Raw genomic sequence first — 25782 nt, 5'->3', positions numbered from 1 at the left:
AGAGACTCGATATTCCTCGGAGTCCCAAATGCGTAGACGCAGAAAATGGGGGTGAAGAGACAACAACTGGTTGGTGAAGCCGGACATGGCGATGGCAAATACGACTTTGACTCGCACCTCATCGTATCGCTTTCTTCAATCAAGCAGCCCCACCACCACCACCACCACCACCACTCCTCCATCCGCTTCGACCGCTTTAGAAATGTATAAAGCAGCGTGTTGCAGCGATAGCGAACAATCACAACGACACTCAAAGCACCTCAAAATGCGACGTCGCTCACAATGTTGCCATATCCTTCAAACGGGTAGTCGATAACTATACATCCCTCGGCCACGTCCCCAACGCCGCTGTAGAGGTTGCACTTGCCATCAGCGCGCATTTCGATCCCAGACACGAAAGCACAATCCGCCAAATGCAATACTTTCGGCTCGCACGGCGGGAAGCACCCCTTCGTCCCGATTATTTTGAAGTCGTGCACATCGTAGGTGGCGGTGTCAAACACAAAGCAGGTGCAGACGTAAACTCGCAGTTGAGTGCCGTTCTCCTGATCGAGGAGGTAGCCGTGATGCGAAACGCATCCCAGGAATCCCGATGAGAGCAAGTACACCTGATTCGGGCCTCCCCAGGCGTCTTTAAACGGACGGTGGTTAATCAGCTTTGCTGAGTCGATCGCCTCCACGGTCAAGTCCTCAATCTTGTCGATAGTGGTAAAGCCGGTCAAGCATGAGCCCTCAGTGCGAAAATGTGTAAAGATGCCGATCCTGCCGTCAGCCAGCTCCACCAGGCGAATATCTTTCATCTTTGGGGGACCAGAAGAGATATACTTGAGATTGAGAGGTGTACCATGGTAGAACTCGCACCGGTAATCGACCACCTTGCAGCCATTCTTCGTGACATGGGTGCCGCCGAAAACCATCTCACCGTGAATCTTCACCACAAACGGATCCTCCAAGTTGTAGGTAATGGATTCGGGATGTCGCCGGTACAGGCCCTCGCCTATTTTTTCGAAGAGCATAGTGTTTGAGTGAGCCCACTCATCTCTCTTTTCCACGCGCCCAAAGATATACGTTTTGCCATCGTAGGTGAAAGGAATAGAGCAGTTGTAAACATCGTACCCATCAACGCCCTGGAATGACAACATCGACTTGTCATAGACCTTCTTTTCCCGCTCAAATGTCTCCTTAGCGCTAATCAATGCGCACAACTTTGCGTTGAAAAGTCCCATGGTGTTAACTCGTGATTTTTTGTCGCTGTGTGTGTGTCTTTTTGAGTGTCTGTTTGCATACCGCCGCCTTGATTATTCACAGTGCTGCGAATCCACGTCCTCAAGAAGGAATGCTGTCACCAGCGAGAGCGAACGAGTGTATTTCGAAGCAAAACAGAACAATTGGCGAAAGAGGGGCGTTCAATGATAAAGAGGAGTAAAGAATCGGAAAAAAAGGGGGGGGCAGTCTCAACGTGGTCTGCCGATGCTCTGAAAACAGTACACAACAGGCAGCGGGCCCTCCGAAGGTTTCGCGCCATTCCCCTTCGCGTAGCTGGGCACCTGCAGTAGATCACTACCAAAGAGATCAGCGGTGTGATTCACAATTTGGGGAGGGGGGAGTTCGAAAGACTCGAAATTGAGATAGTGGAAGACGTGTTGCATCAGAACACACCTGTTTTCTGGCAGTACTCGTTTTCTTCTAGCAAAACAGATGCAGACGCCTCACAAAAGTGAGGCAAACTATAAAATAGAAGTTGATGGGAGACAAAACATGTGACGCATACAAACAGGCGAACCACTTCGTTTGGCAATTCACTCAGCAGAACAGCGGGAAAAGAAAAGATGAGGGGTCGACTAAAATACATGTTTTGTATACAAAAGCAAGACATGCCTGTTTGAAGCAACATGAAGTGAATGCCCTTTCCAGAAAAAAAAGGAGCATCACATTCCATTTTTGGCATGAACTGAACATGGAAACATATGAGAAACAAAAGTTCCCCCGCATCACCTGGTCCTTCTCCGCAAAATACATTTGGTCGTACAACATCACTTGCACTCTACACATTACCAGTCCTGCCACGCGCCGATCGCGTGGTGGGTGTCGGCGGTACACGCGCACTGCAGCAATGCCAACCCAGTCACCAGAGTGCCGCATCTGGCCGCAACCACTGCCCGCCCCAGGTACGCAAGTCGCATCTCAGCCACCCCCATCACCACCTCGGCCACAACGCAGTGCATCCATCAGGGGTGACTCGGACTCGCCCACCACTGGGCAACGAGGGCTGGGTGGTATACGTTCCAGACACCCTCGCACCTCCACGCATGACATGGGCAGGACATACCTGCTCGGCGTAGCAGGCCTGCAACGTAGCCACGCCACACAAGGACACCCACCACAAACAGCAGGAGCGAGGCATCGCCCTGCCGTGTCACGACGTAGTAGGTGCTTGGCCTCCCCCCTTCCCTCTCCCCCACAGTGCGAGTAGTGGCCCGCCCCCCCCCCACCCAACCGCGAGTACACCCCGCTGGGGTGCCCACCCTCGTGAGGGGGGCAGAAAGAGAATACAAAATACGGAAAAAGAGGAATGAAGAAGCCAATGTTCCTCCCAGTTCGCACCAATATCGAATAGTAGAAGATAAGGGAAGGATAACACGGGGGAGGGGGGAGATAGATGAAAAGCTGCGAACTGGGAAGGCAACCGCGCACAGACACACACATATCTCCATCTAGAAGTGTAGGTTGTCAATGAGAGTTCCATGACCTTCAAACGGGTACTCGATGGTGATGCGACCCTCGTATGCGTCTCCTAGCCCGCTGTACAGATCACACTTTCCGTCTTCGCGCATGACAATGCCGGAAGTGAAAGCGCAGTCCAGCAGCTTCTTCACTTTGGGGGGACAGTCCGGGTAGCAACCCTTAGTCCCGATAATCTTCGCGTCCTCGACCTCGCGAATGTACGGGTTCAACACGAAGGAGTAGTTGGTGTACACGGTTATAGGGTTTCCATCATGGTCTTGGTCGAGGTAACTGTAGTGACCGATGCACCCCACTTTGTCAGAACTCAGGAGGTACGCCTGATTCACGCTGCCCCATGCTCCAGTGTCAATGACATTGAGAGGCAGAGCCTCCTCGACAACCGCTGGCGTCAGCTGCATTAAGTTTTCGATCATAGTGAAGCCAATGAAACAGTGCGCCGCCGTCTTCGGTCGCGAGAAGACGCCAATCTTGTTGTTAGCCAGCTTGACAAGGCGGACGCCCTTCATATTTTCAGGACCCGTCGTGAAGTAGGACAGCCTCTCCAAAGAGCCGCGAAAGAAATTGCAGTAGTACGTGAAGACACGGTTATTCGTTTTCCGGACGTGCGTCCCACCAAGGATCATCTCATTGTCGATATTTGAGAGGTTCGGATCCTCAAGCTGCCACTTCATGCTGCCAGGCACCACCGTGAATTCATCCTTGCCCGACTCCACAAACAACCGCACATACGAGTTAGCCCACTCGGACCGCTTCTCCACTTGACCGAAGATGTGCGTCTGGCCGTTGTACTTGAAGGGAACTGAGCAGTTGTATACATCCAACCCATCCACGCCCTTGAAGGTAAGGAGTGCCCTCTCGAAAATGTGCTGGTCGCAGTTCTTCTCGAACTCCAGCTTCTCCTCCTTCACTTTCTCAAATGTGCTCATTTTTTTTCTTGAGGACCTAAAGGAGGAACGCAATAACGAAAGCTGGCGTGCGTAACAAAGGAGAGTGTATATAGGCGACTGCTAGGAGACTGTTCGCCTTGATCGCCTCTTGGCTGCTGATGACCCCCCCTCTTTGAGTTTCAGCAAAGAAAAGCTCCTCTGGGAACGTGAGCGGGAGAAGAGTAAAAAAAGCTTTCGGTGATTTTCTCGATGGCCTCTCTAACTCAGGAACCCGGATCCACTAAAGGTGAAGAATCCACCTGCCCGTCTTGTGAAATGCGCTACGCTTGCAGGCGTCCCTGGAGTATTTTTCTATACGGCGAGAGCTGAAACAGACGGTTGAACAAGGCCAGGAAGAGAAAATCGAAGCGAATGTCTGAAATAGCGACAGCCCAGAGAAGGCGACATGATGCAAGTGGGGGAAAACGCTTGATGTCATAGAGGGCAGCACCGTCATCAGGGTGCTCGGAGTCGCTCACCTCTCCCCCATCAGGCTCCTCCAGGTGACACACACACACCGCCCCTTCTGCAGGGAATATGATTTGGCGCCGTGAGGCATATCCCGGTTGAGATGATATTTGCTAGGCCATACCACCCCTCGGCGGGAGGGAGAGGAGGGAAGGGGGTTATGGCGCTAAAATAGGCTTGATTTCTTTCCTCGTCCTTTGGGTGGTCTTTCGGGTAGAGGCAGCAGTCGGCGACGGTCGCAGATGAACTTGGGTATAGGAAAGGGGAGGGGAATCATGCACTAACGAGTAAAGGTGTCACTCCTTTTCCTCTCCGGTCACCAATGCCTGGGGGGGGGGGGCTGCTCCGCGCACTGCTGTTTCACGAACCTGTATCGCTGGAAAAAAAAAAGGGGAGTGGAAGATACATATCACACAAAAACAAAAGCGAGGAGGAAGAGGGGAGGGGGGAGTCCTCTGCTCGCTAGCGTAGGAGAGAAATGAAGCATGAAGCAGTGAAAGAGAGGGGCTGGAAACAACAACACTAACAAAACGAAATAAAATAAAATAAAAAGCGCCATGGAGCAGGGGAAAAAACACAACGAAGAACGCAAAAACAAAAGCGCCTTTGCGTAATCCCTCTGTTGAGTGAAGGAAAACGCATGGAGAAGCATAGGGGGTAAGCTGAAGACTTCTCTCAGCGGGTGAAACAAACGAAAAGACAGCGTATTTCGAGAAGATGGCTGAGTATATGCTGCCCTCGCTCGAAACAAGCTCATTCTATCCTATTGACACAGCTCCTTCTGGGGAAAGACACTGCTACTGCTCCCCATGCCCTTTCGCATTTACACCTCAATTAACTTTGCCTGAATAGTAGCATACGCAGACTCTTGTCCACACACAGCCCTGGGTACCACAAAAAAAAAGCGAGACAGGTGTCCACAGATGAGCATGGTGGATACCAATCTTTGCTACAGTCCCCTACTCACTGGCGAAGCACCCGTTTCCCCACAAGGGTACACCCCACTCGGGTATTCCCCCGTTCGTGTTCTCGATAACCCTACACACGAATAGGCAGACTCGGGTACAGCTCTCCCTTCTCTTTCCGTCACCCAAGGATCCCTGTCGTACTGGGCAGTCAAAGGAGTGGGTGGGAGAAGCAGCAGCCGCTCACAGAGACTCGATATTCCTCGGAGTCCCAAATGCGTAGACGCAGAAAATGGGGGTGAAGAGACAACAACTGGTTGGTGAAGCCGGACATGGCGATGGCAAATACGACTTTGACTCGCACCTCATCGTATCGCTTTCTTCAATCAAGCAGCCCCACCACCACCACCACCACCACCACTCCTCCATCCGCTTCGACCGCTTTAGAAATGTATAAAGCAGCGTGTTGCAGCGATAGCGAACAATCACAACGACACTCAAAGCACCTCAAAATGCGACGTCGCTCACAATGTTGCCATATCCTTCAAACGGGTAGTCGATAACTATACATCCCTCGGCCACGTCCCCAACGCCGCTGTAGAGGTTGCACTTGCCATCAGCGCGCATTTCGATCCCAGACACGAAAGCACAATCCGCCAAATGCAATACTTTCGGCTCGCACGGCGGGAAGCACCCCTTCGTCCCGATTATTTTGAAGTCGTGCACATCGTAGGTGGCGGTGTCAAACACAAAGCAGGTGCAGACGTAAACTCGCAGTTGAGTGCCGTTCTCCTGATCGAGGAGGTAGCCGTGATGCGAAACGCATCCCAGGAATCCCGATGAGAGCAAGTACACCTGATTCGGGCCTCCCCAGGCGTCTTTAAACGGACGGTGGTTAATCAGCTTTGCTGAGTCGATCGCCTCCACGGTCAAGTCCTCAATCTTGTCGATAGTGGTAAAGCCGGTCAAGCATGAGCCCTCAGTGCGAAAATGTGTAAAGATGCCGATCCTGCCGTCAGCCAGCTCCACCAGGCGAATATCTTTCATCTTTGGGGGACCAGAAGAGATATACTTGAGATTGAGAGGTGTACCATGGTAGAACTCGCACCGGTAATCGACCACCTTGCAGCCATTCTTCGTGACATGGGTGCCGCCGAAAACCATCTCACCGTGAATCTTCACCACAAACGGATCCTCCAAGTTGTAGGTAATGGATTCGGGATGTCGCCGGTACAGGCCCTCGCCTATTTTTTCGAAGAGCATAGTGTTTGAGTGAGCCCACTCATCTCTCTTTTCCACGCGCCCAAAGATATACGTTTTGCCATCGTAGGTGAAAGGAATAGAGCAGTTGTAAACATCGTACCCATCAACGCCCTGGAATGACAACATCGACTTGTCATAGACCTTCTTTTCCCGCTCAAATGTCTCCTTAGCGCTAATCAATGCGCACAACTTTGCGTTGAAAAGTCCCATGGTGTTAACTCGTGATTTTTTGTCGCTGTGTGTGTGTCTTTTTGAGTGTCTGTTTGCATACCGCCGCCTTGATTATTCACAGTGCTGCGAATCCACGTCCTCAAGAAGGAATGCTGTCACCAGCGAGAGCGAACGAGTGTATTTCGAAGCAAAACAGAACAATTGGCGAAAGAGGGGCGTTCAATGATAAAGAGGAGTAAAGAATCGGAAAAAAAGGGGGGGGCAGTCTCAACGTGGTCTGCCGATGCTCTGAAAACAGTACACAACAGGCAGCGGGCCCTCCGAAGGTTTCGCGCCATTCCCCTTCGCGTAGCTGGGCACCTGCAGTAGATCACTACCAAAGAGATCAGCGGTGTGATTCACAATTTGGGGAGGGGGGAGTTCGAAAGACTCGAAATTGAGATAGTGGAAGACGTGTTGCATCAGAACACACCTGTTTTCTGGCAGTACTCGTTTTCTTCTAGCAAAACAGATGCAGACGCCTCACAAAAGTGAGGCAAACTATAAAATAGAAGTTGATGGGAGACAAAACATGTGACGCATACAAACAGGCGAACCACTTCGTTTGGCAATTCACTCAGCAGAACAGCGGGAAAAGAAAAGATGAGGGGTCGACTAAAATACATGTTTTGTATACAAAAGCAAGACATGCCTGTTTGAAGCAACATGAAGTGAATGCCCTTTCCAGAAAAAAAAGGAGCATCACATTCCATTTTTGGCATGAACTGAACATGGAAACATATGAGAAACAAAAGTTCCCCCGCATCACCTGGTCCTTCTCCGCAAAATACATTTGGTCGTACAACATCACTTGCACTCTACACATTACCAGTCCTGCCACGCGCCGATCGCGTGGTGGGTGTCGGCGGTACACGCGCACTGCAGCAATGCCAACCCAGTCACCAGAGTGCCGCATCTGGCCGCAACCACTGCCCGCCCCAGGTACGCAAGTCGCATCTCAGCCACCCCCATCACCACCTCGGCCACAACGCAGTGCATCCATCAGGGGTGACTCGGACTCGCCCACCACTGGGCAACGAGGGCTGGGTGGTATACGTTCCAGACACCCTCGCACCTCCACGCATGACATGGGCAGGACATACCTGCTCGGCGTAGCAGGCCTGCAACGTAGCCACGCCACACAAGGACACCCACCACAAACAGCAGGAGCGAGGCATCGCCCTGCCGTGTCACGACGTAGTAGGTGCTTGGCCTCCCCTCTTCCCCCTCTCCACCCACCCTGATGGGTAACTCTAAGGAGTGTCCACCTCTAGCCGGGATCTTCGCGGACGTGTGAATATAAAAACATCGTGACTTGTAGAACACTACGATCACTGGTAAAATTTGCGGGGCGACGCTCTCCACATCCGCGAAGAGTTTCAAAACTGAAAATGATTTTTGTGAAGAAGTGAAACATGAAGGGGGATGGAGTCTCCAGATAAGCGGCGAGGACTTGTGAAAATAAATTGCACGTCGCAACAAAGGTCTCTCAGGGAAGGGGAAAAATATAAACTTTTCCATTATTTTTCGCGGAGAAAGTGAGGGTTTCATTCTGAGAGTGCGGCTGGTAGTTGTGTTCCTTCAGAGGTTGATTTATCAGAACTCAAGGTTGTCGACAATGCTACCGTGGCCTTCGAAAGGGTAATCGATCACCATGCGACCCTCCCGTGTATCGCCAACGCCGCTGTAGAGGTCGTACTTTCCGTCCTGGCGCATGACAATGCCAGACACGAATACACAATCTATGAGCCTCAGCGCTTTCGGTGGGTACTCAGGGAAACAGTTCTTTGTCCCCAGAATCTTGTAATCGTAACACTTGTTGGTCGACGGCTCATACACGAAGGATGTGATGCAGTAGACATTGATAGCCTCACCGCTTGGATGCGCGTCGAGATAGCCGTGGTGAGAAATGCACCCAATTTTCCCGGTGGACAAGAGGTACGGCTGGTTTACGCCACCCCAAGCGTCGCCGAAAAGAGTGTGATCGATTGGCTTCGCAGCGTCGATAACCTGCGAGCAGAGGTCATCTAGTGAATCCACAGTGATAAAACCAGTGATGCAGCTAGTACCGGTTTTGTGGTGAGAGAATATGCCGATCCTCTTATCCGCCAATTCCACCAGACGAATATCCTTCATCTTCTTAGGGCCAGAGGTGAAGTAATGGAGGTCATCGATTGTACCCCGATAAAAATCACAGAAGTAGTCAGACACCTTCCCATGGTCTTTTGTTACACGCACACCTCCAAAAAGCACCTCGCCGTGAATCTTCACGACAAAAGGGTCTTCCAGCTGCCATTGCATGGCGTTCTCCACGAGAGTATACTCATCCCGTTTGGTCTGGCGAAAGAGGCGAACATGAGAATTAACCCACTCATGGCGACGCTCAACACGTCCAAACATATGATAGACTCCGTTGAGCTTGAAAGGAACGCTGCAGTTGTACACGTCGTGCGTATCCAGTCCTTTGAAGGTAATGTAAACGGACTCCCGGATGACCTTGGTCCTCTCAAATTCTCTTCGCTCCGCTACCATTGTGCACTCTTTCTGCTCCTTGAGATCGACCTTCAATGCTCCTGAAGCCATTTTTCTTGTGTTTATTCGAGAACCAAAAGGGAAAAAATACACTAAATGAATTGTACAGGTAAAGATCGTTTTTCAAACGAACCACCAAGGAAGAGAACCTAACAAATATCGTTTTGTGGTATTCAGCAGACGAACCGAAGGGAAAAGGACGCTTTGTACTGTGGCGTTTGTCGCAGAGATATGACGACCAAAAAGTTTTGGAAAATAACAAGTCCAATAGAGAAGCAATAGGCTTTATCGTGGAGAGAGCAACGAAGTGCTGGAAAGGGGGGGAGATCTTTCAGAGTAATTTTTCTCCTCTTACACTGTGAGACTGTCACCCACGTGGAAGAATTTTCATTTAGTTATGGATAAGAGCGCATAGGAACGGAAAGGCAAAATGAAAGACGGAAGGAGTACAGGGGGAGCTTTGGTCCAGCGAATACACTCAAAGAGAATCAGGAAAGAGAAACGTTTTCTCGAGAAGACACAAGCGCCAACAAAGCACCCGACTGTTGAAAGAGGGGTTTTCGCTTTACACTGAAATATTCCTTTCTTCTCTCATTGTTTTGGGGGGTTTCGAAGGAGTTAAGTGAGGAAAAAACACTGACATTCAAGGTTGGATATGAGGTTATCACACATTAAGAGTTTTCAGGACGCTCGTATTCGCTTTACCAGGAGAACTACATCCGTACCGACAAAACGTGCTTCGCACGTGTCCCCACTGGACGGAAGAGAATTTGCAATCCACTGGAACGATTCGCTGTGGAAAAATGTGATATGGGAGGGATCACGGATGTAATGCCACCCACGAAACCGCTCGATTGTGCCGTGGACGCGTTTTGTCATGATAACCAAAACGCCACCGTCAGGACGGATGCAGCGCCACAGTGTCTGAAGCACTGACATGGGATCCTGCAAATGCTCCACAACCTCTGTTGCAACGATAAAGTCGTAATAGCTTTCACGTGTAAGGCAGTGTCTTGTCTCTGGAAAGTAATACAAATCGTAGACGTCCATGGAGTAGTTGTATGGTGGATTCGATAGCATGTTTGCAAGAACTGGTGCAGGCCCGCATCCGAAATCGAGACCTTTGGGTTGGCTCAAAGGTTTCCCAGAGTTCTGCATAGATGAAAAGTACTCCGCAAGCGGCTCTGCTGCGCGAGAGAGAAACTTCTCGTAACGTGCGTCTCCAGGAATGTTCTGATGCAAATCATATAATGCCTTTTCATCAGCGCTCGAGAGCAAAAAGCGGTCGGGTACGAAAACGAGACTGCAATGATTGCACTGAAAGTATTCTCGTGTCCTGTCTGTGTAAAACAGCGTGACAGAAGGGGAGGCGCAGAGGCGGCAAACAAAGGACACCCTCTTTTTCTCAGCATGGGGATCGGGTTCCATCGTTACATAGCACTTTGAGAACCAAAAGAATGAGTGGCATGATAGAAGAGCAAAGGACGATGACAACGGTTTGAGGTGAAGTAGTGGTTCCATCTAGGAAACGCGAGTGAGCATCTGCCAGCAAGCACAGTTTATCTCTGGAGTGGTCAGGTGGGCACCCGCATGGCGCGTTTCTCAGCAACACTGCGGTACGTTGTGGATGCTTGATCGGCCCCCCCTCCCGCGTGGTGACTTCCTTCCCGATCACACCTCTGGGAATTGTTGCATGTCCTCCCTGGCGCAGTCGGCAGCGCGTTAGGCTGTTAACCTACAGGTCGTTGGTTCGAATCCAACGGGAGGAGCTTTTTTACACCCCCAAGCAAAACGGGCAGAAAAAGACTTAGAGCGTATGCAAAGGAGGAATGACGCGTGTTAAAAAAGTAGGGCTGTTCGAGGTAAAGGTGGAAGCGTCATCATGGGGAGTATCCCTGAGGACCATCGCAACGTTACTGAATTTCTAATGTTTTTTTTTGGAAAAAGAGTAGGCGACGCGAAAAGCGCACTCCGTGGGGGTCGAACCCACGACCACACGGTTAAGAGCCGTGCGCTCTACCGACTGAGCTAGGAATGCTACAGTGCTATCTGGCTTGAGAAGGAGTTCCATACTATACGGTTCCTGGTTCTCACCCCCCCTCCGAGGGCGTGGGGAGGGGGGGGGAGGTTGTAAAGTGAACCGAACCCCCTTGCTGAATACGCCAAGGACTAGCTTCATGGACCAGAAACGGCACGCGCGTGCTGTTGCAAGGGTTGTGCGCTTCTTCGTTGCCCGAAAATTACGGCGATTATTATTATCAGTAAAACTCGTTGCAGGTGGCTTCTCCGTTTTTGTTTCTAGGACAAGGTGGTCTGAAATTTTCAGTCTTGTGGGAGAGCAGACGGTCGCCCTTTTTCTCCACTTGGGTCTTGGCATGTGACTGCAAATTGTTCTGCTTGTGGTGCAATGAAGAAAAAACAAAAAACCACCAAACCTCTACTCCCTGAGGCAGACAACAAAACATGAAGGATATGCATAGCTCCACTTTACGTGTCGGTCAGCGCTAATTTTTTTCTTCACCCCCCCATCTTTGTCACTTTCCGTGTTTCCCCTTCCCAAAATTTTTCTCCAACCGAAGTGTGCCATAGAACGTGGAGGAAAAAAAGGTAATCTAGTGCATCGTATACGGTGTTTACCAGTTATGCTAGATGGTGCTCCGACACTATAGATGGCTTCCACTCGAGTTTGAGCCGGATTACAAGGACGGCTATACGTGTGATCACTGCCATCGCGACTTTCTTCAGGCTCCATTGTATCATGAGGAGACTACTGGCACAGATTACTGCGTTGAGTGCGGCGCGGCCGCCGGTTACACACCGTTCAGCGGACTTGTAGCTTCACTCCTATTCAGCAGTGGAGAGAACATTCTGCGAGACTCAGATTCAAATTCAATTGCCTTGTTCGCATACAGGGTAGATTCGCAGAACGCTGGCATCTACTTTGCCAACGGTGCCAATGTTGCTCTTCACCTCGACATGAGCGGCAACATTCGGGATGCAATATTTTATACTGTTAAGGAGAGTGCTGTACAGTCAAAAGTGCGCATTTCGTCTAGCGACCTTTCACATCGTTTCCCATGGCTCAGCAGTGGTATTCAGACTGTGTTCGACGTGGAAATTCATCTGCACACTCTGCCTTCGGTACCGGTGCCATTGGATGACTTTTGTGTTGTTGGCTATGCCGCCAGCGATAAGCTCATTGAGATACGCCTCACGGATGCGTACACCCAGCTTTTTGACGTGTGTCGCGGGAGGGAAATTGTTGCTAAAGCGGAAATGCCCTTGTGCTTATTTTCGGCCCATGAAATGGATGCGTCCTCGAAATCTGAAGCGACTCACTTGCTGCGCGAGCTCATCGGTGAGACTCATACTCTGAAGAAGTCGGAGGGGCGATAGGACTCCCTACCTTCGCTTGCTGTCTCATTTTCCTTTCCTCACTGCTACGGAGATGATATGTTACTTATAGAAACGTTTTCCTGTGCCAATCCCATAGAGAGGCGTGACGCTATGTTGTGTGTATGATTCTGTGTTGTTCTCCCCAAAACACCAGTAAACGAAATGAAAAAAATGCCCTTTGTTTTTGTAGCATTGGAGACGAGCTATAGGCTAGTTTCCCTTACTTTTTCCATGTTTCACCGCTTTGTGTATTCTGGTCCGTACTGATTTTTGAATGGACGTCGCAGATGTATGATTTGAATCAGTGCTATCCATCGAGTGAAACATCTCTGTCCCTGCATAAAAGCCCGAAGGTTCGCTGTGCTTTCGTTTCTACTCGGTTCCTCTTTTATTCTTCGCAAGATTCGATTGAGCCGAGTGACTTTTTACCAGCGCCGAAAAAAAAAATGCGGGCCATTCAAGTCATATTGCCTTTGATTGCACTGCTTTTAGTTAGTCTCCTCGCAAACGCAGACGTAGTGCTACAATCCTGCACCACCACACAGGATATCATAGATGCCGTTACCGATGGCAACTCAAGCCACTATCTTCTCTTTTATGACTCGCTAGATGTGAACAGCGTAAGGGTTTACAACACTCTTAGCGTTCTCAAAACGAAGCGTACGTTCAAGATTGATGTTTTCGACATTCGCGAACCACAATCATCATGGCTGCGATCTAGTCTTGATATTGTCTACGCGCCGGCGCTTATTTATATCAAGTGGACGGCAAATAGAAGAAAAGTTATTGACGCATACTCCTCCATGGATTTTGGGTCCGCGGCGCTGGCCCAGTTCCTTCAAAGGCATTGAGCTGTACTCAGTTCATTTGTTTTGGACTCTGTGAGTATTTTCTCCTGCCATACGTCTCCTTGGGCTGCTGAGCGTGAGGTATACATCACTGTTCCGCAAGTTAGTGTGAAGAAAACAGAGCATGAACGGATATAGGAAATAAAGTGCAAGGTCCGCTGCCTCTTGTGGTTTTCATTCTCTCCACATAACTCACCATTATTTTACTCCACCGCAAAGCTTCGCATGACTGATGTTCCTGACGCGCCTATATGTTTCGACTCATTGAATAACAGTCAACCTTCAGGAGGCTGTGTAGAGGATGTCAAAGAACCAACAACACTGTGGTTTGTTGCAATTCTTTTTTTTTTTCGCGAGGCCAGGCAGGGCTTCGCAAGCTCTTAGCATGGAGAAAAAAGGCGGTTCGCCGTCATGTATTTCCTCGCCCTTTTCATCGTCCTTTTTTCGTCTCGGGGGTGCCTGCACTTCTAGTCTCCTCCGAAGGAGTTGAGGGGAATTTCAGCGCTTTGTGAGCTGTCCTCTAATCTAGGGTTGCATACAATGCGACTAACCTCGGCGATACGTAGTCATCCCTATGCGATTGACCCAAAGTCACTTCGCGCCGAGCCGAGGCGCAAAGTGACATCAAACAAAATCTCGATAATCAGCATCGGTAAGCAAAGCGCGCGCCAGGCGTGGAACAAGACGCAAGACTTAATTGCTTTTCTTATCCCCGGGGCCTACCGTGGGGGCCCTCGAAAATGATTATTGGATCGCTGTTTTTTTCTCGTTTTTCGCAGTGCACAGGGTTCTCATCAAAAAAATCGTTCAATGACAACTTTCTTGTGTTTCTTTCAAGCTATTCAATAGTTTCAGCACCATGACTTCCACTCAACGTCGCCGTGTTTCGCTCGCGCCGATCGCGTGGTGGGTGTCGGCGGTACACGCGCACTGCAGCAATGCCAACCCAGTCACCAGAGTGCCGCATCTGGCCGCAACCACTGCCCGCCCCAGGTACGCAAGTCGCATCTCAGCCACCCCCATCACCACCTCGGTCACAACGCAGTGCATCCATCAGGGGTGACTCAGACTCGCCCACCACTGGGCAACGAGGGATGGGTGGTATACGTTCCAGACACCCTCGCACCTCCACGCATGACATGGGCGGGACACACCTGCTCGGCGTAGCAGGCCTGCAACGTCGCCACGTCACACAAGGACACCCATCGTGAGAGGTAGTTGGAAATGGGCAGGTATCGACGCTCTTTAGCTTTCTCACTGAGTGGGCTGGGGCCCTTGAAAGACTCTGCTGAGGTAATTACTATATTATCAAGAGGGGATAGAGTCGTGTAGATTGTAATAAAAACAGCGGGGGTTTTAATTAGTCAAAATGCCGGCAATTCCTCCGTAGTCTGAAGGTGGTTAGGTTGGTCGAATGCGTGCGGAATGGTGTACTGCTGTTTGCCAGATTTAGTGACTTTGGACCTACATGTCGACTTCTCTTTTCTACCTCATTTCTGTTTTGCTTCATCTGGCTTTTTATATCTCAGATTTATTAGGGACTTACGCATAGTCAATGGTCTTTTTTGATAAACTGAAGACGATCGTTGGGCGAAGCATCGGGTCGCAAGCTGGAAGCGCTGTTGCCATTTCATCCGGAGCAGGATCGCCTACCTTTGCTGAAGCGTGGAATCAAGCAAAGGCGTTGACAAACAAGCTTTTCGAGGAGCGAGAGTGGCAGTGTCCTTGTGGACACAGGTTCCGTGCTGCTGGCGAGTGGGTGGCTTGTGCACCGATTTACTGCGAGGTGCCATCTTGCCCCAACCCCAAATACTACATCGACGGCCCTGGCCGTGCCCTTCTAGAGGCCAACCCTTCAGGGGTGAAGCTAGAGGAGGTGAACAACACAGACAGGGGTGCCGGTTCTCAGGCAGATACTTGCAGGAATCCTGGAGGCGTAGGTTCACGTTTTCGGTGAGCGTAAACCTAGTGGAAGACGTGAGTGTCTGCTTCGCGCTAATCTGCCTCCCTTTGTGTGAAAAACGGACAGGGGAGAAAAAAACTCGATTCACTAATTTGGACGTGCTTTCTTTTTTTTTTTGGTGTTCTTTGTCAGCACCAATTTGGTGAAGCACAGAGCGTATCCACTGCACACATTTTCTACGGTGACACTATTTGTGCCGGACAACACGACTTCTAACCGAGGACGTTCGGCTTCACTCGCGCGCCGATCGTGTGGCGCCCAGCAGCAGGACGCTCGCGTTGCAGCAATGCCAATCCAGTCGCCAGAGCGCCGCATCTTCCCTAACCGCTGTCCCCTCCAGGTACGCAGATCGCCCGGGCTTTTTCACCAGTCGGCACCAAGGGCCGGATAGTGTACGTTTTCGTCACCTTCTCACCTCCATCCATCCCATAAATGGTGCACACGTGCTCACCGTCGCAAGTGACTTAATATCAGCAGGGAGTGGGTGCTATTTGGCTACCCCACCGTGTGGGTCGTGCAGCCTTGATGCACTCACACACTGTAGTGTGCACTTTGATGAGGATGATTCACTTCTTTCTGGAGGAAGAAAAAAAAACGAACTAAAGAGAAAACTGTATTCAAGCCGGATGCGTGCGCTATTGTATGCTGGCTTCAAGAGCATTTGCATGCTGTTGTAGATTGAATTATTCGGCACTCGGCTTGTGAGCCCTAGCCCCACGTCGGCTTATGTTGTCAACTGTCTCGATGTCTCAAATGAGCGTAAAGTCTTGACCCCATCCTGGAGGACTCTAAGCGCACTTCTTTGCACCACTTTTACACCCCGTTCTTCTTGATCGCTTTTATTATTATTATTCGGACATGGTCTATTTCATAACGATTATTGGTCATCTTTTTTTTTGTCACGCAGTGTTTGCCTGTATCGCATCGCGTCGCGTTGCACCACATTATAACTAACCAACCAACAAACACACTTACACGCACACTCCTCTTTTTTTTTGTTATTGTTTGTTTCCTTCAGAGAGGGACTTTCGAAATTCAGGGAAAGTGTATATTTTGGTCAGTTGCTGTGGCTGTTCATCCCCTCGCACGCTTGTGCCTGTGTGCCCGTGTGTTTTCTTTTTTCTCTCTGGACGAGCAACTCTGTAACATAGTTCACATTTTTTGGTTCATTTATTTAGCTTGGTTTGCTTCCTTGGTTGCTAATTTGCGTTCACCGTTCTCCCCTCCCTCCCTCACTCCCTCAAAAAGGCCATCTTCGATTGCAACAAACACAGCGACACAGGAACGGTCTTATTTAAAAAAACGAGAACAAACGTCAATGGCGGTTTCCTCGAAAGGTCGAATTGCCGACGTTAATCAGGAGGAGCTCGCAAAGATTGGTCCAAAAGTCGATGATGTCCTCTCCATTTGTTTGGCTAGCTTCGACAGCCTGCGTGGTATGGCATTCAAGTTCCAGTACGAGCAGGCTGCTGAAAAAGCTGCCTACCAAAGTGGCGAGAGGAAGCCTGATTCAATGACGCAACTGATGCATGTGCTGCAGCGGATGATAGATTTAACTTTAGGAACTGCAAGGGCTGTGTACGACCAAACGCTGTTGGAGTGGCGGCGACGCAAGTGCAAGGGGGGGGAAGCAGACTCCCCGACCTCGCAGCTTGCTTCATTGCAGTCTATCACGTCCCCTGATGTACTCCGAAACAGTAGTGTAGAAGAAGTGGCCGAAGGTTCCTTTGCGTGGATCGAGCGAGGGTGTCACCTGTCGCTTCTCTCCCTCGAGGTTCTCTCCTCCGCTCTCCTTGCCCACCACAGTCTTCGCAAAAACTTGCAGAAATACATGTTGGATCTCAATGCACTTGACTACCTCGAAAAGGTTTTTAGTATGGAGCGCGATCACGAGCTCTGCTACTTTCCTGAGGGTTTCAAGACCGAGTGCATGCGCCTCATCGCTAACTTTACGCACAATAACCTGGAGGTAAGCGCGGCGTTGGCCGAGCGCGACACGTTTTTGTTCAACATTCTGTCCGCTACTCAGATTGACGAGGAGAATCCAGGCATGGTAGAATGGGCTGAGTTTGCGATCCGCAACATTTGCGAATCCTCCCCAGCGGCGAGGGACAAGCTACGAAAGCTGGCTCCGCAGGGCTTTACAGAGCAAAGCCGTGCAATACTTTCCGGACGGTGCAGCTACTCCTTTTCCAGCAATGGCAAGGTTCAACTGCATCCTAAAAAGTCACGACTTGACTAGCTGGAGCACGGCCCCTGTCAGCGGACATACTCAGCAGGGCCCCCTCTTTGGTGTATGAGTACGTGCGGGGAAGAAGCTGCCGGTGCGTACTGGCGTCGTCATACAACGAAACATTTCCCATCCCCATGCCCATGCCCATCCCCCCAATCCCCGCCTTCCATTCTTTTTGAAAAAAAAGCACAAAAAGTTTTTGCCTCACGGGGCATGTCGCTCGTTTGTCCGCTTGATTTTCTTCCTGTTTTCCCATTTCATCCTTCTCTTTGGGTTTTCAAAGGCTTTCGACGTGAATGGAGAAGGGAGGGAGGGAGTGGTGGTGGTGGTGGTGGTGGTGCTGCTGCTGCTTGATTGAAGAAAGCGATGCGATGAGGTGCGAGTCAAAGTCGTATTTGCCATCGCCATGTCCGGCTTCACCAACCAGTTGTTGTCTCTTCACCCCCATTTTCTGCGTCTACGCATTTGGGACTCCGAGGAATATCGAGTCTCTGTGAGCGGCTGCTGCTTCTCCCACCCACTCCTTTGACTGCCCAGTACGACAGGGATCCTTGGGTGACGGAAAGAGAAGGGAGAGCTGTACCCGAGTCTGCCTATTCGTGTGTGGGGTTACGTAATCATGGCTAGATCATAGCAGAATTCTCATTAACAGTTGTGCCCGCGCTCAAGGGGATATCGTTGGCTCGACTGAAAAGGTGTCAGGTTGGTGTACTCCTCCACCCCAACAGGAATCTAGTCACTGGGTAGAGGACGGGAACATGCATTGCTATGCATCATGCTCATCTTTGAACAACATTTTTTCTCTCTTTTTCGCTCCTCGTTTCTTCTTCGATGCAAGCACTTGTTTTTTTTTTTCCTGTTTGTCATGCGGCTCTGTACTGCTCTGGTTTTTTGTATCTGTTGTTACTACTTGAATCCGTAGGCAAGGGCTCTCCCGGTAAACAATCTACCAGAGCTCAGATATCGACCTCTTCTGTGTCCCGGTAGCCCTCCAAATTGATGTCTTGGGACAGGACACAAACACTTGAAGTGAACGGTGAAAGAGACCCAAACAAAAACAAGAATGCGTGGCGCAACTGATCTCTACCCCAACTAACTTTTATCTTCTCCGCGTCTTTTTGTTTTTCTTTACTTGGGTGTGTATGACGGTGCCGTTCTGTAGCTCTCGCACCGTCTTGCAACAGACTGCTTGTATCGTGTTGGAGGACAAGAAGGGGTTCTACATGCGTAGCTTTACCCGTGCCAATGCTTTCTCGGACGCGAGTACGCAGGCGGCCGTCCTGGAGGAGTGGAGGGAAAAAAGCTCAAAGCGGAAGGAAGCAGCGAGCTCGTTGCAGAAAAAAGTTCGGCAGCTGAAGATTGACGCGGAGGCTGGTCGCCGCGCTGCCCAATGGGTGCGAGAGCGCGACGCTTTGAATTCCGAGCAGGAAGCCTGTGAAGCAGCTCTGGATGCGATGGTGGGAGGCCTCGGCGACACCGTCTCCGATCCGGATAGTGAGCGCCGCTGCCTGGAGCTGGCCGCGCTGAAGGCTTTAGTCTCCGAGCAGCTGACAGAGGTTGGTGCCTTGTGGCACACACTTACTTCACAACGGCCACACAATACCTGTAGCAATGCAGCTGCGGCGGATCGAGCCGCTGATATTCGCGAGTGGATTGTGACCGAGCTGAAGAAGTGCGAAGCGGACATGGAAGCGCTTGTCACGGTCTCTGCGGGCCTCGAACAACACCAAAGCGCCGTCGTCGAATGCCGTGCTGCGGTCCAGCAGTCACAGTTGACATTTACAGCGCTCTGTGACTCTTATCACCCTGCATGCCAGTTACGCAATGCCTTCGAGGAAGCTCTGAAGAATGCAGAGGAAGAGGCATTGGGCCGCATCGAGGATGCCAACGTTCCTTCGGCTGTCGCAACGCCGCCAGATGTTCTTCGGACTGTGGGGCTTATCGTCAAAATGGGCCAGCATGCACGACAGTTCGATATCTCAGCAGGTACTGCGGCCGCCTTGGCAGAGCGTGTATCGGCTGTATACCCTGGAATGCCTTCTGCTCAAGTTCACGTGGCCATAGAGGAGGCTGTGGCGCTCCGGAAAGCGCGGGTGCTGTCGAAGGCGGCTGTGTCCGATTTCCAGCGGGTAAGCGCTTCACTTTTGTCCTCATGCGAGTCTGCGTTTCTCGTTGCTCAGAAGGCGGCAAAACAGCGGCAGGAAAAGGCAGAGGCTGCGCGGCAGCGTGTAGCCGCGCAAAATCTGCGCCATACACATCTCGCAGAGGACCGCGCTGCGTACGAAGCGGTGCTGCAGCAGCGTCAGAGCGCAGAGGAGCGAATCAAAGCCGCGGCTGCGGCGAAGGAAAAGGCGCTGCAATCAAAGCGTGCGAAGGAGTTCCAAGAGCGCCTCCGTCTTTTCGAGGCGTACGAGGTTCAGCGAGCGGCGCTGCGACAGAAGGAGTTGGAACTAGCGGGGTTGCGGGCGCAAGAATTGGAGGAAAAGAAAGCAATGCGCATGCGCCGCAACGAAGAGAGGGTTGAGTACCGGCGCCAGCTGGATGAGCAGCGACAAAGTGAGCAGAAGAAGCGCGAGCAAGAGCTCTCTGCGCTGCGGGCTAAGAAACAGGAGGCGCTGCAGCGTTTCTTTGCTTCTGTCGACAGTCATATGGGTGTGGAGGCCGATCCGCATCGTCTCCTCAGGGCCACTTCCTCGAGCGCGCAAACAGAGCAGTACATGACGCTAGCCCAAGCCACAAGACCGTCCATTACAGGCTTTTCTGATGAGCAGATTATGAAGGACCCACGTGTGCGGTTGTTTCACGCTCTACTTGCTGCTGGGCTGCACACCACACCGTATGGGCGAGAGGTGGCGACCCGTGGATACCGTATTTCACCTGCTCTGCAGAGCAGCGAAGGAAATCCCCTGCGAGGGGTGTTCTCCTAATGAGGCAGAAGTGTCCATTCACTAAACCTGCGATAGGGGCAAAACATATAATAAAGAGGCAGACGATGTGTGTGTGTGATGCTCTGCCACGTGTGTTTCCGTGGCCTCTGCCACACCACCTCTTCTCCGCTCTGTTGGCCTCATTGCTGAGAGCTTTGGTGCTCAGGGTACACATCAGCTCTTCAGGGAGATGTGAAGAATGGTGATGTATGTGGGGGCATCACCGACCTGATGTGTACAGTCAAGCGACTATTTTTCACTGCTTCTCACATCCGTGTTTCTCCCAGTTCCCGTGGTTGCTGCTTCTATCACAATAAACAGCACTACTAGATGTTATGGGGCTCACTGCGTTGTACATAATTTTGTTTTGTTTTTTTCTAGTGCGCTTTGCAGCACCCAAGTCCAGCCACATGGCGTTGATGGCTGTTTAGGAGAACACACGAAGTGGATTGTTGACGGGGGAGCAAAGAAGGGAGCTCTTTGTTTCCGATGGGCGAGGGATGGCACCACACGCGGATATGTACTGCGGCAAGGTAACATCATCAATGGCATTCAAAAGTAGTTGCTGCGTCGATGTCGCACAGGGTGGAGAGTCTGTGCTGTCGGCCACACACACACACACACACACTCACATACACACACCTCTTTGGTTATCTTGGGTTATCTCATCTAGTCATTCACGTCGTGGTGTCGTTCACTTGGCATTGTTCAGTCTGTGTGCGTGCCTGTTCAGACGGGAATAGCATTTTCCTCGCCCCCCCCCCCTCCGTCCTCCCCGAAATCTTTTCTCAGAAAATTTTCTTTTGACTCTCGTAACTTTTTTTTCTCTCCGCAACTTACACTTGTCTCACCACCTTCCCCCATTCCTACCACCCCTCTTATCGTGGCAACTTTCGTACACAGCAGTGTATACATATAATATATATATTATACATATATATTATATATATACATACATTTTTTTTTTCGCACGCACACATAAATACACACGCAGAGACTGGCATACCTACGCACAAGCGCACGGCGGGTGGGTGGGCTGTTTTTGTCAGGCGGTGGCTCTCTCGGCACGCTCTCAGCCAATTTTTTACCTTCCTCTTCATCTCCTCCGTTCAATATTTAACGCGGTGTGCGTGTGCGTGTGTACGTACTGCTTACCCCCACCACAACAGGAAAAAAAAAGGTATCATCAAGGATCGCGCAGATGAATGACAGAGTTTAATAGAATAGATGACGTAGATGCATTCTGCCTGAAGCTCTACTCAGGGGATAAGGGGGCCACCCTGAGGGTGACGGTTGATGGATGGCGCCGCATCATCGACGAAATCGGACTGCAGCTGCTGATGGCAGTACTGCGAGAGTCAACCAGCGTCTACTCTATAACGTTTGTTTCCCGTGCCACATCGGAGTGTTTGGAGACACTGTTTAGTGATGCGGACGAGCTGACGCAGTTTACGCTGAGCGTTTACGAGCTGCTCTGTCTCCGGGATGCCGTGCTGAGCGCAGCAGCTAAAGTAGCTTTGCGCCAGCTGGTGTGCGTGGCCGTGCAGCGGGGCTATCATTACTCCCAGACGCTGGCTCAGATGCCGTCAAGTGTGTGCGCGTCGTGCTCCTCCTCGATGCAAGCAGGTGATCAAGATGATCGATTGCGCGTAGGCTGCGAGATGCTTTCCGACCTCGTCACCACGCTTAGTGGGCGGCGTATGAACACCTTTGCCAGCGACGTGAGCATTGCGAGGTCTTTTCGTGACACCCACCTCCCCAGGATTTTCCGGCTAGCTGTGCAAGTCGTGAAGGAGGTGCGACCAAGCAGTTTTGCTCTCATTGCAGCCGGCCTCAAACTAGTGCAGCATGTGCTCGAGTTCGACTTTGCGTGCGACACCATCCAAGTGGAGGGTGAGGAGAATCCGGTGACGGTGACATATCCAGAGAACTGGGCGGCCGACATCCTGGACGTGCAATTGATGGACCGGTTGTGGTATTTGTATCGAACTCCAAACCTGGAGCCAGACGTGGTGCACACACTGCTGGAGGTGCTGACTTCCTTAGTGAGTCTTCGCAAATCATTCTTCACTGATGTTGAGTTGCGCCCGCGGTGGTACTCGATAATCTTGTTACAGACCCACCTCGCCATGGAGCGCTGCCTCCATCTGGAGGACGAGGAGACGCTCAGCGTTTTTGCGCGTCTTCTCAATCGAATAAAGCCCAACTGCGACCTCAGTGAGCTCATGCAGCTGGCAGAATTCTCGCCGTGGCTAAGGTCTCTTTGTAGCTTCACAAGGAAGTGCCTAGCGAACTGGAAGCACGCTTCAACTTCAATGCTATCCCTGCTCAGTGTGTGGGGGCGCCTCATCGGGGCCACATCCTACGCCATGCAGGATACGTCGGAGATGCAGTACTGTGGTTTGCAGGTAATTGGTGGCTACCTCGAATGTTTGCACAGTCGCGTACAAACATTCACGGTGGAGCTGGTCAAGTTCATGAGCAGCGGCAGCGATCCGGGGCGACAGGCGAACCCCAATTGCATCCCAGTCCAGTATATACTGGACGACGACGAAGAGGGGGCACGGCTTGAAAGTGAGTTTGTCATGAAGATCGTGATGGGGTGCGGCGAGGAGGCCTGGAAAATGCTCGAGGTCAACTCAGAGCAAGTTAGCCAGTCTGTGTTCACACACGTGCGCTCGAACGCGTCAGCTGTCTCGGGTGATCACATCGTGCTCATCGAGGAAGTTGCGTGGTCTTTACATCTGCTGGGCGCCGCACTGAACTCTGATGGCGCAATCGACAGAGGCTCTGTCCACGTTCTTACCATACTTCTGCACAGCCTTGTGCTGCTTCAGCGCTTCTCCACGCACGTCAGGTTTCTTGATAGCGTACCCCCCTGCGTTCGGGGACATGTCGCGACAGCCACCACGCGCGTTCTCGCCGCGATCCTTTCCAAGACTGTGTCGGTGTATGTGGTGTCCAACCGTAAAACCTCCGCCTTTGTCGAGCACCTCAGTAGCCAGTTGCGGCAGTGTGGGCAGATGGACCCTGCAGGTAAGTTTGGTGCCCACTTTCTGAACATCGCGGTCCAGGCGTTGTGGATGGTACTCAACGCCACAAACGTGACCAAAGAGGTCCGTGTGGAGGTGCTGCAGCTGCTGGACGAATGGACCTCGACCTCTAGTGTCTTGCGGCTGCTCAAGGAGACACACTCGTATGCGTATTTGATGAACCTCCACAGCGAGTCTATCCCAACCCCACTGCAGCACCCGGGAGAACTCAAGGCGCGGTACCTGTTTATTCGATGCGTGGCGCAAGTGCGCTTTGTCGACGCCTCCGCCCTCACGGATTCTGTCATCAACACCCTCATGGAGCCGGTTCTGGCGCGGATTTCGCACGCAGTGCACGGAGCCGCCAGTGGCGACTGCTGTGCGGAGAGCACTAGTCGCCTGACGCTGGCGCTCTGTGATATGCACGGCGTCCTGAGCTGTACGGAGCGCCGACCCTACCGAGTTGTCATGGACATAATTGAGCCTTTTCTGTATCCCATGGCCGACGCCGTACTTCATGAGAGCAGCTGCGGCGAGGAGACTGTGACCCAGCTCCTAGAGCTGGTGAATGAACTGGCGCTTAACAAGAACCAGCGGATTCTATTTGGGCCACAGAGCGCCAAGGCTGTACATATATTTCGATATGTGAGCCATGTGGTGGTGCGCTCCGCCCCGCTGGCCCATCTTGCCCTGGAGGGTAGCGCTACGGAATCAAGCGCACAGACCCCATCACCGCAATTGGTGGAGTGGGGATGGAAAGTGGTGCGTCTGGTCCTCTCAGCCGCTCACCACGTTTTGCATGGCGGGTGGTGCAACTTGGGGGTGCTACAGCTCTATGAAGATGCGGCGCTAACGAACCTGCTCTCCTGCGTATGGGGCTTGTTGTGCAGGTTGCCTATACGTGAGTGCATTGCGCGTTCGAAGGTGTGCGCAGCTGCGATCAAGGTGGTCAGCGTGCTGTCTGCACGTTTCTTCCACGACTTCTGGGCGAAGCAGTCACCGCCGGAGGTGCTCAGGGTTGTTGGCTTTGTAGAGTCACTCGCTTTCCCGGCTAGCGTCAACCTTGTCGAGGCCGCACAGCAGAATGACGCACTGCAGGCTATGGACCGCCTCGTGAACTGCTGTTGGGTGCGCACGGCGTATCCGGTAGAGGAGCTCCATCAGGCTGGTGTCATGAAGTCGGCACTCCTGCGGGCGGACCCGATGGTGTTTCACCGCTTCATTACGTGCGCGCTGGAGCGCTCCGTTGCCGTCGACAATCATGGAATGCGAAAGCTGCTGCTTCCTTTGTTCTACGTCGAGGGCAACGCTGCAGGCGAGGTGGCGCATTATTTCTGTTCTCGCGCCACAACGCCGGCTGCTATGCACACCTTGCAAGCGCAGTTCTCAGATATTCAGCGCCACGTCACTGCAAACGGGGACATCACCAGCAGGACAGTGGATGAGCTTGCGAACGCACTACACACACTCATAGGCACGCTGAGGGAATCACTCTAAGGCCTTGACGACGGTGCTGGCACGCCATGCAGGGCCACGTGCCAGGCCAACACGCTTAGGGGAGACGTAAGGGGTGGTGCGTGGACTTAACACGCTCGTGTCGTATTCGGTGTCTTGTGCACAGACACCAGTGTATGGTGGTGGTGGTGGTGGTGGTGGTGATGGCGGATGGGGAGGGGGGCTGCCCAAAAGGGGCCCTCTTTTTCTGTCCACAGCGCTCCCTATGCTGTGAGGTGTGATGGCGCGCGCTCGGAGGCTCGTGACGGCACAGACACAGTATATATATATTTTTTTTTGGGGGGGAGGGTGATGGAAGGTGACCACCCCCCCTTTTTTCTCGCCCCTCCCTCCCTTGCCCTCGCCCCTTTCATACTCTTCTTCTTTACCGTGACACCGGCAGGGTGACCAACAACACCAGCGGAAATCTAAACTGTGTTTCTACAAGGGGGCCTGCCTCCCCCCTCCCCCAGTCTGTTTCTTGTCTGTGAAAGAGAATTTGAGAGGCGGGGGGAGTATGTGTGGGTGAAGGTGCAGGAGAGATGGTGCGACTCTGCTCTCTCTCTCTTGCCATTTCCCACGCACATGCATGCGCGTGTCTGTTTAGCTGTGAGTGCTCAAGAGATGAGAGAGAGAGGGGGGGGGACGGGGGCGATACGGGAGCGGTCACTCGAAGAGAGGAGGAAACATATCGCGATGCTGCACAGTTTTGGCGTTCTTGCGTCTTTGCTCCGTCGAGTGGGGCACATGGCTGACGTGGATAAGCGGAGGTTTGTGGGCTGCTGCTCCGATTCTCCTTTGATTGGACTCTCCTGGGATCACAGCTCCCCCCTCCTCCAG

General features: G+C 51.8%; 9 protein-coding genes across 9 annotated transcripts; 7 read left to right on the top strand and 2 right to left on the bottom strand.

Moving 5' to 3' along the window:
- Positions 1 to 8113: 8113 nt before the first annotated feature.
- On the bottom strand, positions 8114 to 9100 carry JKF63_07689 (uncharacterized protein; the record flags this gene model as incomplete). Its single annotated transcript, XM_067903620.1, has 1 exon — positions 8114 to 9100. One exon carries the CDS (start codon positions 9098 to 9100, stop codon positions 8114 to 8116), a length of 987 nt encoding a protein of 328 aa, XP_067759101.1.
- A 630-nt stretch (positions 9101 to 9730) lies between these two features.
- JKF63_07688 (uncharacterized protein) lies at positions 9731 to 10477 on the bottom strand (the record flags this gene model as incomplete). Its single annotated transcript, XM_067903619.1, has 1 exon — positions 9731 to 10477. One exon carries the CDS (start codon positions 10475 to 10477, stop codon positions 9731 to 9733), a length of 747 nt encoding a protein of 248 aa, XP_067759100.1.
- Positions 10478 to 11698: 1221 nt separating this feature from the next.
- Positions 11699 to 12445, top strand: JKF63_07687 (uncharacterized protein; the record flags this gene model as incomplete). The annotated part of the gene is made up of 1 exon (XM_067903618.1): positions 11699 to 12445. The coding sequence occupies one exon, from the start codon at positions 11699 to 11701 to the stop codon at positions 12443 to 12445; it is 747 nt and encodes a 248-aa protein (XP_067759099.1).
- Positions 12446 to 12891: 446 nt separating this feature from the next.
- JKF63_07686 (uncharacterized protein) lies at positions 12892 to 13296 on the top strand (the record flags this gene model as incomplete). The annotated part of the gene is made up of 1 exon (XM_067903617.1): positions 12892 to 13296. The coding sequence occupies one exon, from the start codon at positions 12892 to 12894 to the stop codon at positions 13294 to 13296; it is 405 nt and encodes a 134-aa protein (XP_067759098.1).
- Positions 13297 to 13833: 537 nt separating this feature from the next.
- On the top strand, positions 13834 to 14037 carry JKF63_07685 (uncharacterized protein; the record flags this gene model as incomplete). The annotated part of the gene is made up of 1 exon (XM_067903616.1): positions 13834 to 14037. The coding sequence occupies one exon, from the start codon at positions 13834 to 13836 to the stop codon at positions 14035 to 14037; it is 204 nt and encodes a 67-aa protein (XP_067759097.1).
- An 811-nt stretch (positions 14038 to 14848) lies between these two features.
- On the top strand, positions 14849 to 15250 carry JKF63_07684 (uncharacterized protein; the record flags this gene model as incomplete). The annotated part of the gene is made up of 1 exon (XM_067903615.1): positions 14849 to 15250. The coding sequence occupies one exon, from the start codon at positions 14849 to 14851 to the stop codon at positions 15248 to 15250; it is 402 nt and encodes a 133-aa protein (XP_067759096.1).
- Positions 15251 to 16574: 1324 nt separating this feature from the next.
- JKF63_07683 (uncharacterized protein) lies at positions 16575 to 17498 on the top strand (the record flags this gene model as incomplete). The annotated part of the gene is made up of 1 exon (XM_067903614.1): positions 16575 to 17498. One exon carries the CDS (start codon positions 16575 to 16577, stop codon positions 17496 to 17498), a length of 924 nt encoding a protein of 307 aa, XP_067759095.1.
- A 1133-nt stretch (positions 17499 to 18631) lies between these two features.
- JKF63_07682 (uncharacterized protein) lies at positions 18632 to 20416 on the top strand (the record flags this gene model as incomplete). Its single annotated transcript, XM_067903613.1, has 1 exon — positions 18632 to 20416. The coding sequence occupies one exon, from the start codon at positions 18632 to 18634 to the stop codon at positions 20414 to 20416; it is 1785 nt and encodes a 594-aa protein (XP_067759094.1).
- A 1205-nt stretch (positions 20417 to 21621) lies between these two features.
- On the top strand, positions 21622 to 24945 carry JKF63_07681 (uncharacterized protein; the record flags this gene model as incomplete). Its single annotated transcript, XM_067903612.1, has 1 exon — positions 21622 to 24945. One exon carries the CDS (start codon positions 21622 to 21624, stop codon positions 24943 to 24945), a length of 3324 nt encoding a protein of 1107 aa, XP_067759093.1.
- Between the last annotated feature and the right edge of the window lie 837 nt (positions 24946 to 25782).

The sequence above is a fragment of the Porcisia hertigi genome, chromosome 10, assembly GCF_017918235.1.
Source record: "Porcisia hertigi strain C119 chromosome 10, whole genome shotgun sequence".
Classification (NCBI taxonomy): Eukaryota; Euglenozoa; class Kinetoplastea; order Trypanosomatida; family Trypanosomatidae; genus Porcisia; species Porcisia hertigi.
The sequence above is the reverse complement of the archived record's forward strand: the minus strand, read 5'-3'. Positions and strand labels throughout refer to the sequence as shown.